The sequence below is a fragment of the Lissotriton helveticus genome, chromosome 6, assembly GCF_964261635.1.
Source record: "Lissotriton helveticus chromosome 6, aLisHel1.1, whole genome shotgun sequence".
Lineage (NCBI taxonomy): Eukaryota > Metazoa > Chordata > Amphibia > Caudata > Salamandridae > Lissotriton > Lissotriton helveticus.
The window spans coordinates 359350600-359363880 of record NC_136067.1 but is presented as its reverse complement, the minus strand read 5'-3'; the positions used below and the strand labels follow the sequence as shown (position 1 = coordinate 359363880).

General features: G+C 45.6%; 1 protein-coding gene across 1 annotated transcript in view; it reads left to right on the top strand.

The window, feature by feature from the left end:
• The window catches only part of SLC66A3 (solute carrier family 66 member 3), an 89997-nt gene extending 78238 nt beyond the window's left edge, over nt 1–11759 (top strand). Inside the window, exon 7 of the mRNA XM_078647800.1 lies at nt 11357–11759. Coding sequence (XP_078503926.1) covers nt 11357–11448 — 92 coding nt within the window. The 3' untranslated portion in view covers nt 11449–11759. The remainder of the gene's footprint in view (nt 1–11356) is intronic.
• Nucleotides 11760–13281: the final 1522 nt, after the last annotated feature.

Below are 13281 nucleotides of genomic sequence, written 5' to 3'. Positions count from 1 at the left end.
AGGGTGTAGGTAGTGCAGCACCGAGAATACAGTCCGCAAATGAGATGTCGACCACCCAGGAATAAATCCCGAATGGCCATAACTTGCTATGAGGGGAAGCAAGGGCTGTAGCCTGTTGGTTATTAGTTTTTGCAAGGATTTTAAACAGCTCCAACAAGTTGATATGGCCGGTGAACCTCAGCTGGAGACTAGGGTCCTCTGATGTCAACCTCTCCCATATGGTCTCCCGTACCCAGCAATGATGCAGCAGCAAGTCATTGACCAGGATATCTTAAGGATTTTGGGAGCCCTGGACCAAATTTATTTTTGGGGCCCTTGTTTTTCAGCTTTCATGCCCTCTTTGGCTAGGTCGCTGACACTGCATTGGCAGACTTGTTTAAATTCTAAGGGCATCATTTATGGGCTTTTGTCGTAGGGCAGCACCGCAGGCCTTCCTGCTCCAATGCCCTATGGTAAAAGAAAAGGGCTGGACTGTGCCATCTCTATGTGATACGGCGCATTCCTGTCCTTTAACCCAGTGCCGGCGCACACTGGGCTGCCGTGCGCCAACGCAGGCACCTTTGCACCATGATGCAAGTTTACCTGCATTTCGGGGCTGATTGATTTTGTCCAGGATGCAGCACACAAAGAAAAAGAAAAGCGCGGAGAGAAAGGTCATTTCTCTTCGTTGTGCCTCCCTTATGTCACCCCTGGAGTGGCATTAGGTTCTGACGCATTCACAGGTTCGTGATTTCTTTTAAATCCGGGAATGCGTCAGGTTCCATGGGTGTTGTGTGGGAACACCCACAACAACACCCATGGAACGCCCCTTTCATGAAGTTTTCTACGTGAAAGTGGGCACATATTTATAATGCCATGTAAAGTGGCTGTATGTGGCCTTATAAATATGTGGTAGCACATTGCGCCACCGGAAGGTAAAAAAAAGTGATGTTCCACGGGCGCAAAAGTGCTGGTAGGACCTCATAAATGATACCCTAAATGTGTTTCCATCTAATATTTAGGGATAGTGATGCGTGTTTTCAATATTGTAACACAGCAGCACCTCACTAATATTACTGCAAATAATCTGTTGAAGTGAGATCCTGGTTTGATCTGAAAGCAATTTTTTTTATGGATGATGCATGGTGGTAAAGATCAAACACAACATTTCTCACCAAAAGTCTGTAATAGACTCCCACACATTACTCGCATGAAAAATAATTTTAAAAAAAATGGTATTGAGAATAATCATTCATGGTCATCCGGGCAGGAGTGTGAGGAAAACGGTGCTGATTCTGGCCCACTAAAAGCCTGGGGCCCTGGGCCAGAGCCCACTTTGCCCACGCCTTAAAACGTCTATGTTCATTGAGGTATGAAAAGGCTGGTATCCCCAACCTCGACAGATGCGCTGCAACTGCCACCATCACTTTTGTGAACACCCAAGGTGCACTGTTAAGGCCAAAGGGGAGCACGGAGAACTGACAGTGCTTGTGGCCTGCCTGAAACCGTAGGTAACATCCGTGGGACTGAAGGACTGTAATGTGAAAATATGCGTTCTGCAAGTCCAATGCTACCCTCCAGTCTCTTAGAATCAGGACAGACAAAACTTGAGCCAGGGTAAGCATCTTGAACTTGTCTTTCTGTTGGAAGAAGTTCAGAGGGTGCAGATAGAGAATGGGAGCAAAGGCCTCCATCTTTTTTTGGCACCCGTAATAACAGGATTAACAACCAGTCTCTATCTCTGATGTAGGAACCCTCTCTATTGCTTACTTGGCTAAGAGAACCCGAACTTCTCTGTGGAGTATGGACAAGTAATCCTTTAGAGGTTGTTGTGGGGGTGATGGTGTGTCTGGGTGGTAAGAGTGGAATGATAGAGAATCCATGGGGCACGATTTGGAGCACCTTTGATCGGACATGGTGCTCCTCCATACAGGGAGGTGAAAAGTGAAGCAATATCCTACTGGGCAATTTTGAGCCACCAATGGGTGTGTTGCGGTGGCTGCAGAGGGAGTGGTTAAGAAGTTTTTTTATCCCTGGAGGCCTAGGTGCTATAGTGTCTTGTGAGTTAGAGATGATGGGACCCTTTTGGTTACTGACGCACTTCGTAGAACAGTGACGTGGGTGTGGGTAATACAATTTGTGATGTTGAATGTTCAGTTAACAGTCACACAAGGAGGAAGAAAGATGTGTAATACTAAGTTCCATGTGTGGCGTGATCATTCCCATGTATCCGGGATAGGGTAGGATGCTACAACTGATGATGAGATAGGGGATTACATAAACCCTGTGAATCAAAGAACAGAGGGGTCAGTTTACTAAGGAGCATATCAGCAAGACAATTATAATTGTATAGCCCTATTAGCAAGGTCACGCTATCGCGTGAATCCTTGCCTCAGCGCCCTTTCCCTTAACGCCCAGCTTTGCATCTCCAATGAGATGCAATGTGGGCGTTCCTCCCCAGAATAATGGGAGAAATGTGGCTAAGCGACATTTCTCCTATTATCAAGCCTCACACTAACCTGCAGAGCGATAAGAAAAGTTGCGCTAACCTCGGTTATCGCTACTTTCCTTACACCTGCTTTTCATCTGACTTAGCCGTGATATCCAATAGAAGGTGGATATCATGGCTAAGTATGCCCTCTCCTATCCCAGCGATAATTGCACATTTGGCAGCTAACTCGGTTGTTTTTATCGCTCTGGCGATAAGCATCGCTGATAGCGTGCTATCTCTGCGATGAAAACAAGCGATAGATGGCGATAATTATCGCCGGTTGTTGGTGATATGCCCCTAAGATTTTATGGCGTGTTTGCGTCACGAGAGTAACACAATGGATGCAAAAACCTTTTTTTATCAATTTTCTTTCCAGCGCTAACCTTGTTTGATTTAACTATATGGAACATATTGTATTTGTCCCTGTTGGTACCCACCTTCCACAGTTTCAGTTGCTGTTGAGAGAATTGCCAACTCAGCTGAGCCAACTCCAGAGAGCTGGCTGTAGCCTTACTCTCTTTAAATTATTTGAGGGCATAGTTCGTCTTCACTTCGAACAGCCAGGAGCTCCTCTTTTTGCGTGACTCTGCAATTTTTATGATGACCAATCTTGGAAACAAGCACTCTACTTCAACTAGGAGTGCTTCTTTAACTTACAGGGTTCCATGATGGCAAGTTATGGTTTCCAGTTGTGGATGGCCATCTTGTTCATCTTGGTGCAGCACGGACACAACCCAGAGTCTTGCTTGGAGCCGAGCCACCATAGACAAACATCATGGGTGTCTGTCACCTACATCTGTGGGTATAGTTAAAAACCTGTAGACTTAGGGGTGACATTACCTGCAACCTGAAGTCAATTTGAAGAACAAATCTTTGCCAGAAGTAACAGGATTAGAGAAACTCTGGATCCACGTCGGTAGGCACAGACAGAAAGGAACTGACCTTAGCACACGGAGGTGGCACAGATATAGTGGCCCGGATGTCACCTCCAGAGCGGACGAACCAGATGCAGAGCCACACAATACCACCTACTGACATGCAAGAGAATTGCTACGAAAACCTCCAGATTCACTCTGAAGCCTGGGGAAAATTCACAAGGTGAAATATTTGTGTTTAGAAGTCTCTATGAGAAGGAGCATTACAAAGAACGTGTTGGGACAAACCATATGCCCCCTTTTAGGTCTACTGGATGGCCTGGATTCTCAGTCATTCAGATAATAGATTTGTAGGGAATTGGCATGAATCACCCCAATATTTGTCGTATATGGGGAGGGGGTTCATTTGTTGTGTTTATGAACCTAGACGCAGTTTGGACTCCCCAAATGTGAATTGTGATACAGAACAATGATCACAGAGATATGGCACATATGGAGGATAGCGGATTTAGAGCCACTAATGCACTAATTTGTAGAAACAATAATTCTATGAGAAACAGGAGGAAACAAAACACATGGCTGTATGAGCATTGCTGAGGCAGCAGAAACTACATTGGAATCATTAATAGATAAGTGGGAAATGGATCTAGGAAGAGGTATCTTGGAATGCTAGATTCAAGTACATCCAGTACAGTGTATTGCATAGGGCATGCATGACCCTCCTAGTGATTGATAGGATGTGTGAAGCAGCACACACAAACTGTCTCTAAAGCGGGGGGAGCAGGCTGAGTTTAAACATATGATATGGCTGCGCTCAGAAGTGGTACTACATTTGCAGGAGGTCACGGAGGTACTGACAGAGGGTGGGGATGAAAGACTTAAATACAATTGAGAATATTGTCCTGGACACAGACATGCACCCCAAAATAGACGAGAAGGGCATAACATTTTTGGACCATGCCCGCTTATTATGAAAGAGAAACATCACCTTACACTGGAAAACAAACACAGTTCTGTGAAAGCTAAGTGGTATAGAGCAATAACACGATGGGCTGCATGTGAGACTCAAGCCCTTCATAAGGAAGAAGCATAAAGTCTTTGGAAACATTTAAAAGCACACAATGGGGGCCTATTAATGAACCGATTTGCTTCGCTCTTGCATCACACTACGTGGTGCAAGAGAGACGCAAACCTTACATGGAATTTATGACTCCCCACAAGGCCACTATTTGTGGCTCCATAAATCTGGAGTAAGGCAACACAGTGCAAATCGCTCTTTTGCCTTACTCTGCCTTGGGAAGGTGTTCCATAGGCGTGCATGAGTGTTCCCACGCAGCTCTCATGACTTTTTATGTGTACTGCATTCTGTAGTAAAAGAGGAATATGCCTCTCCCGGTTGTTTTTTATGCAAGAAGGGGTCCCTTCCTGCACATAAACAATCCTGCATGCAACACAGGCACCATGGTGCAAGGGTACCTGCTTTGATGCTAGGCTGCCAAAAGGGCGCCTGCATGGGGGAAAAGGCAGGAATGTGCAGTATTGCTATAAATACAGTGCTTTCCTGCCCTTTCTCTGTCATGTAGTGCAGCACAGCAACGTGACTTGCTGCACTGCATGAAATTCTCGTAAATAGGCCCCTGGGTGTTATTTGCGCAGCTATTATGACCAGTACCCCGGCTTATCTTTCAGTCAAGCTCGCGATCTCTGGAGGATCTTGACACTCCCACAGCCAGGACACTATCTAACTACAGACTAATTCCCAGTTCACGATAAATGGCACCTTTTATGAGTTTCTAGGGAATAACGTGCGGATTAGGATTTAGCTTCAAGGCCCCTCAGCTTTGGAATTCGCTTCCGATGGTTTTACGTAGCACCTCTAATTTGCTTCAGTTCAGGAAGAGCTTAAAGACCTGGCTTTTTAACCTCTAGGCCTTCTATTTTCTCTCCTTTTTAGGTTTTGCCTGGCGAAAAGATGCGCTCTGCGCATCTTTTTCGCGCAGGCGAAAACCTAATGAGAACTGTAGTGTGGGTTTGGGTCGGCCCTCGTCATTCATTGGCTGGCTCCATAAATGGAGCCTAGCCATTGGACGAGGGGCCTGTCCGTCAATGCCGGACCAGATTCGGGGGCGTTCCCGAGATTCTTTGGCTTTTGCCGACGTCACGCGACGTCAGCCGAAAGCCGGGAACGCCCCCGAATCAGGTCCGACATGGTCGAGTCACCGAAAAGGCTTCTGTTTTGGTGAGTGCTTTGTTTGCTGGGGCTAGGGGAGGCTCCCTCCCGCTACCCGTGTGTCCGTTCCCGCCCCCCCTCTCCGTGTGTCCGTTCGGAAGCCGTCGTTGAGAGTGTCTGCTGGTTTCAGAAAGTATGCCCGTGCCATTCGTAATGCAAAGCATGCAATTAAAACGATGAATCTGAGGAATTAGATGCCCATGCAAAGATAATTAATCTCACTAGTTGGGACCAAACAGGGAAAAAAGTACACAACTCCTTACCTAAGAGAACATTTGAAAATAGTGTGCTGCGTTTATCTAAAACGGGGCACTTTGCACTGTATTTTGACTCCGCCTTCCTGCCGAAGGGAAGCAGCCGTCCGTCATACAGCCAGGGCCGCGCTGGGATTGGCCCAGCCGGCCGAGCCTCCGCCGTGTCATCGGGAGGAGGAGGAGTGGAGAGCAGGAAGCAGCCTGCGTCGTCTGTCCCGAGGCTCCCGAGCGAAGGAGGAGCCCCGGGGAAAGAGCAAGTCCCGCCTCGGCCCCAGAACGAAGTCCAGGTGAGTGCTTTGTTTGCTGGGGCTAGGGGAGGCTCCCTCCCGCTACCCGTGTGTCCGTTCCTGCCCCCGCCCCCCCCCCCCTCTCCGTGTGTCCGTTCGGAAGCCGTCGTTGAGAGTGCCTATGGGAGGCGGGGGCTGCTAGGGGAGGAGAGTCGAAGTGGAAATTTCCGTGTAAGCCGGCTCCTTATAACACTAGTGGCTGCATCAGATCGCCTGATTGTCGTTGAAGGGAAAGTGAGGCATCGTTTGTGCTCTTTACACTGTCAGACGGCAAGCAGCACATCACAAAAACCAGGCAGCTGGCAATACACAGACAGTACAGCAGGCGACATTTTTTGTACCCCCTAAAACCAGAAATACCTCAAAATTAACTGCCTCGCCCGCGCCACCCTGCTTTGCTTTTTAAGACCCACCATGTCACATTACATTCATGTCCCTACCGGCTCCCCAGACGTGCCCAAGATGAACCTGACTGTAGATGAGCGCGGGTGCCGCGAAGGAGCGATGCGGCTGCTTAAGGAGCTACGGCCACATTGGAAACCGGAGGAGGTTACCACGCAGGTAAATACAAACTAATCGCCGCGGACTATAACGCCAGCAGCCCATTTGACTTTTGAGTTGGGTTACGTATAATTGGAAGTCTCGGGCACAACCGTCAGATTAGGGGCGCCACGCCCATCCCCCCACAGGATCCGCAGAGAAAGTGTCTCCTTGGAGGCCCCACCTCTCGAGTCTGAAGCACGCATGTATAGACAGCGACAGAATATTTTTAATAATCATTGTTCTTTATTTTGTCAAAGACAATTGTAGAGAGATAATCTACCCTCCACCGTTGTGAAAACGTTATCAATTGTAACTCCTCTGCTTTAAAAAATAAAAAAAATATTGCACCGATTTATCCGGAAGCATTGTTTGGAGGGTACGTGTAAAAATACTGTAAAACGTAAGATTAAAGTCGGATGCGGTTTCCGATAGTAATGACTCATTGTAGCAAGCCGACTAGCAATCGTGATGGGCGTGTGAGGCCATTGAAAAGGAGCGCTGCATTTACTTCCGCCTTAGTAACGCGTTGGATGGTGACGTCTTCTTAAAGCCCCAGCCATGTACTGGTGTCCATCCCCGTTGTATTGAAAAACGTGTTGCTATAGCTCGTCAAGTTTACTGTGTATGAAGTGGCATGTTTTCGATGTGTTATGTCTTAAATCACTTTTAAATGCTCGAACTCCGTCCAGATCGTGGGTTCTGGTAGCAAGGTGAATGTAATGCATGTTGGTCCAGTAGCCCCAGCACCATTTTGGTCACTTTGTATCACATCTTAATGCCAAACAATACCAGGCGCACACACAGAGCATGCGTAATAACACATTATAATCTTACACATGACGTGTCATTTTGACAAAATTACTCATTTTAAGTACCTTATACTTGGGGGGGCTTTGTGTGGCTGTGTGTGTGGGGGGCTTTGTGTGGCTGTGTGTGTGGGGGGCTTTGTGTGGCTGTGTGTGTGGGGGGCTCTGTGTGGCTGTGTGTGTGGGGGGCTCTGTGTGGGTGTGTGTGTGGGGGGGCTCTGTGTGTGTTTGGGGGGGCTCTCTGTGGGTGTTTGTGGGTGTCATTTGCGAGATAAAGCTAGTGGCATTGTAAATGACAATGCCATTTATTTATGTTATAAAAACATAAATAAAAATAATGTAAAGAGCAATGCCAATAGCTCTAACTTTAACAAAGGCAAAACCATTGCATTGTAAATGCTTGTTTGCTGTGTGGTTTGTTACTTGTCTGTTGTGTTATTTACACTGAGCTGCATGTGGAAAGCGCCGGGACACTCTTTTAGAGTAGCCGTGAGCTATATAAACACAATATAACATAACATAACATTGTGGTGTTGAGCACATCAAAATCCGCACAATCACCATATGCAATTCCCTGTTAAATTTCAGCAGATTTGTCCTGCCCAAATTTAAGGAAGATTGAGATATTTACCGCATCCAATAATTATTGGATGTGTTAAATAGCACACAACTCATAATTCGAACCCATGTGTAAAAAGAGGTTTACACATAGGTCAGAATTAACCAACCCACTCGTAATCGGGTTGTGAGAAGTGTATAAAAGAAAAAACATAAAAGGCTTTTTATTTATTTATTCAGATCTTGAACACCATCCTTGTATCCTTGAGGACCTCCCCATTGCTGCTCCAATTTAGAAAACATTTGAAGACTGAAGGGCATATTTACAAACCATTTCATTTTTTTGGACGCTCTGGTGGCACACAGTGCAGGCACTTATCTACAAGGTTACGTGAAGCCACCCTACGTAGCCTTGTAGATAAGGTGTAAGGCCACACAGCGCAAGTCGCTACACTGCACTACATTGCGGCAGGGAAGCATGCCATGTTTTTATTCTGTGGGTATTCCCACACAACACCCATGGATTTTGATACTGACCCAGATTTACAACTTGGGGCCAGATTCCGATCTCGCTAGGAAAGGCCTCTGTATGACTTGGTTCTGGAGGGCTTTCCTAACGAATCACGCTGTGAGAGTCCGAAAGAGTACGGTGCATCCGTATGCTGACAGACTCAGTTCGCTCGGACTCCTATTGAACTCTATGGGAGCCTGTATACTGATCGCGTACACCGGCTCCCATAGCAAAAGGGGGTGGTTGGGGAAAAGTGTACAGCCTGTGGTGGGCACCCGCTGGTGACCACCACACTGTGCATGCTTGGATCAGGGGGACCTATGGGCACCTCCCTACGACCGATTAGGAGGGCCCTGGTTGAAGGGGGGCCTGGCTCTAAACGAGTGGAACTGGCAGGTTCTGGTTCAGAAACGATTTACGATTTAGTAGACGCGGACGAGATCCTCGCATCGCACTTGGTCTTTCGGAATGATTCTGTCGGAAACATAGGCTCCGTATATGTTTAGGCAATTCCGAATCCAAGCCCTTCTGACCGAGATCGGAATCGACCCCTAAGTGTGAATCTTGGGCAGCGCCAAAAACGTACACCTCCCCAGAGCAGGCATAACAAGGAGAAATGTTTACATTTCTCCTCGTTTTTTTTACTCTTTCCACATGTGTTGGATTCTGCAGCACACATAGAAAACGCCTCTTATGATTATTTTTGTGCAGGAAGGGGTACCTCTGCCAACATCAGACACCCTTGCACAATGTTACTAGTGTGCCTGTGCTAGCACACAGCTGCAATGTATGCGCCTGTGCTCACTGAAAGGACAGAAATGCACTATGTCTTGTAAATACGTGCATTTCTGTCCTTTGGAATTGATGTGGGGCAGTGCAGCAAAATGACTTGTGCAGCTGCCCTATGCCAATTCATTGTTTATATACACCTCAGCTCTTTAAAGAACACTACATCACAATGCATTATTCATTCACATCCCAGCTTCCTCTCCTCTTACTCTATGCACTCTATGATACTTTGGTTAGTTTTGCACTATAGAAATACCATTTACATACATGCATATATATTTATTATATTAATTCACGCAAAGCACCAAAAACCAGGATACATTCAATTGTTCATCTTCCTAAGTGATGTTTATTGAACAATGCTCCCAGACTGGTGATGCATTGTACAGAACTTGTGTTAGACTGCAAAGCAGTATCTATTGATTATTTGTCTCTGCTTGGTTTATTCTTCTAATTTGCAGGCACCATTAGAAAGAATACATACTTAGGTCCTGATTATAAGTGCAGGGCTAAATTCGGATCCCTGTGCAGCACAGGGGTAAGAATTATGAGCTGTGTGATAATGATCACACCCTCTGAGTATTTCCCTAATAATTTCTGGCAGGTCAAGCCTGACGAAATTTATTGGATGGAAAAAACTTGTAAAACATGCGGAATTCAGGGGCATATTACCAAGCAATAGCGATAATTATCGCTATTGCTTGGTTAGAGACAAAAATTTACCGCTGAGCTGCGGCGATTTTTATCGCAAATAAACCTTGGTATTACCAAGGTTTATCGCATATACGATAAAAATCGGCCGCAATGCATAAATATCACTGAAAAGTCAGCGATATTCATGCATTACCGAGCTAATGCTCTTAGCCATGTTATCCACCTCCCATTGAATAACATGGTTAAGAACTGCTCAGGGCAGGTGTTAGCTTTTGGAGATATTCGCGCTTAGCGCGAATATCTCCATAAGTTGGTAATAGGAGATAGCGATGTTAGCGACTGTTTCCAGTCGCTAACATCTTGGCACGCCCACTTTGCATTTCATTAGTGATAAATATCACTGACATGCTAAGTGGGGCCCAAGATGTTAGCTATCTCCTACTAGCTGTCGCTAACTGGTGTTAGCGACAGCTAGGTAATAGGGAGATCATTTTATCTCCGCTTTCTTGGCTTTTAAAGCCAAAAAAGCGGAGATAAACCCCCTTGATAATATGCCCCTCAGTGTTTTAAATACAGATTCTTCAATTTATGGAGAGCCGGACTAGCCGCAGCGGGCGTTTCCCCAAGAAGCTGGAAGGGAGGGGACTGGTTTTGCAGTGGTGCTGCAGTTTCAGCCCTGAGTAACAAAAGCAGCTTGCACACCCCTTTGGGGACTGGTCTGAAAAAATTGCCAGGACTGGTTGTCCCAGTCCTGCCCTGATTTTATGCCTCCTTTTAAACAGCACAATTTGTAATGGGCGATAATTTGCGCAACTTTAAATTGCGATCCCAATGGGATCAGATTTATTTTAAAAGGTGCAATAATAATTGCCTTCCCAGCCAGGCACTCATATGGAGGGCCTTAGTGGTAATAATGTATCGATTATTTATTGGCAACCCTCGTTACACTGCCTCCCTTCATTCCTAGTGGGAGACTTACTAACCATCCTCCTGGTGTGGTTTGTTGTGGGTCTCTACTGGCGTTACTGCCAGGACTAACGGCTCATCCATTTGTCATCATGGGAAGAGGCGGGGCAAAAAATATTTACTAAATTGAATGGGCTGGCGTGGCTGCCGGTTTCGCAACAAGGCTCACATTCGTAGTGTAAAGATTATGATGGGGGTGTTTAATGAGGATTATCGATGAGTAATCCGACCATTATTATGTGAGATGTCATTGTTTGCACAGCTCGTTCCCTCACACCATGAGCAGAGGAGCTCTGTCATATCTCAAAATACAAAAAGAATGGTTTCTTTTTCGGTGTCTGCATTTGCATGGATTGATTGCTTGATTTTTAAAAAACAAAATGTTTTAATGTAAAATATTTTTTTCTTTTTAGTGCTAGCCCGGTTCATTATTATGCTGTTGCTGAACCTATGGGTCATTGTCACAGTATTGCGCTATCGACGGACGTCAAAGAAGACGGACTGATTGCTGGCTTCAGAAGTGCGCGGGATTTGCTCTGAAGGTGGCCGAACAAAACGAACCGTAAAATCGTATTTTAAAAGGATTATGGTCAATGTATACGGTACATGCAGTATGCATGTATGTCAGTGTTGGTATCGTTTACATAAATGAATGGCAAAAAAAGTTACAAGACCAAAAATATGCGTATAATAATTGGATCCTGGATTGTAATTGGATCATGGATTGTGGGACCACGTGCAATCTACAAAAACGGGAATGCTAATTTCTTATGCGTAATATTTCTGTGCATAATAAAATTACAACCTGTTGTTTTATTATATTCCTATTTTGTATTGTGAGATGCCAGAATATACAAAACATGTACAGCAGTTCAAAGTCTTTGTGTCATAGGTGCTGTAACTAGCAAACAGCTACAATGCGTAAGAATGTTTTCAAATGTAGGGTACGTGTTAAATGAAATCCAGTATTTGTAAAGAGTGAACAATTACCTGAGGGTGTCAAGGCGCTGGGGGTCGTCGGGAAGATTACGCGAGCTATTGCCCAGAGTCACATGGTGCTGAGCTAGCCTGCCGCCGGCGCCGTGGATCGAACACTGAAACCCTGTGTTCCGGAGTAAGGCGCCCTGGCCGCTGCACCACACCTCTTCCCTTACAAAGTAAGCGCTTACTTAACTCACAAGAGGGTTCAAGAGGTCTTCTCTGTGAGGAACCAACTTTGGGTTCCATGACTTTAGCATGACGAGGCCTAGGTACATGCTGAACAAACGCTGGGAAGATCTTCAACTTTGGACGGCATGGATTCCTTATTTTTTATGATAGCGTTCTCATGATGTCATTGCATAGACTATTTCCCAGAGACTTACATATGGGACTTTGTGAATAGTGCATATTTCTCCAGTCCAAGGGCCGCACTTACTAAAGTCTTGCACAATACAAAAGAGAACGCGTTTACTTACCATTGTAAAGGCTTGCAAGTGCAGCTCTAAATTGTGTTGCGTCCTGTGAGTGCCTGCGCGCACCTTGCTTGTATTTAAGTAAGTGGTATTCGTATAGCTTGAATCCAGCCAACACACCTGTACAGGGTGAAAGACAAAGAAAGGTACATTCAACAAATAATTAAAGCAGTAGCTGGGTTCTGGGATCAGAAACACTTGATTAGTGCAGAGGTGAGACTTCAGTTCTTTCCTATTAGGAGCAGTGTTGGGACAGTTCTGATGGTTACAGCGATGTCCTTCCAGATCCTGGGTGCATAGATGAAGATGTTGCCTTTTAAAAAAAAAATGTAAGCCTCCAATCGGATGGTGTCTTGACTGCGATATGCCAGGAATTACTGGAAATGATGAATTTGTCAGAGAGATACTCAGACTTTGTTGATGATGCAGCTGGTTTTAAAGACAGTAAGGCAACAGGAGACAATAGTATTGCATCAGGGTGGAGTGACATGGTCACCTTTCTTCAGACCATGGTTGAGATGCGCTTTGTCATGTAGGATGCTCATAAGGGTTGTGGGGGGGGCAGTGTGAAGGTTGGGAGGCCATGGGATAGGGTTGAACAGCAGTTCTTAAGTCTCCTTGTGCAAGGAAATGTTTCACTTTCTAAGTAAATCTGGATCCAAGTGATTTCTATGATTACGATTTGGTCATTGGTGAGGAAATATTTCCCAACATTGAAGCACCCATCGTATGAAAGCAGCTGGTGGCTTTCACTATTTGTGCATACTAATAGTGTGCTGCAGACAAAATGGCTGCCAATGGTCTGCAGTACACCTGGGGGTAACACTACCAAACTACACATCCAATTCTCACCCAAGTGTTCAGGGCATGTTTCTCATAATGAA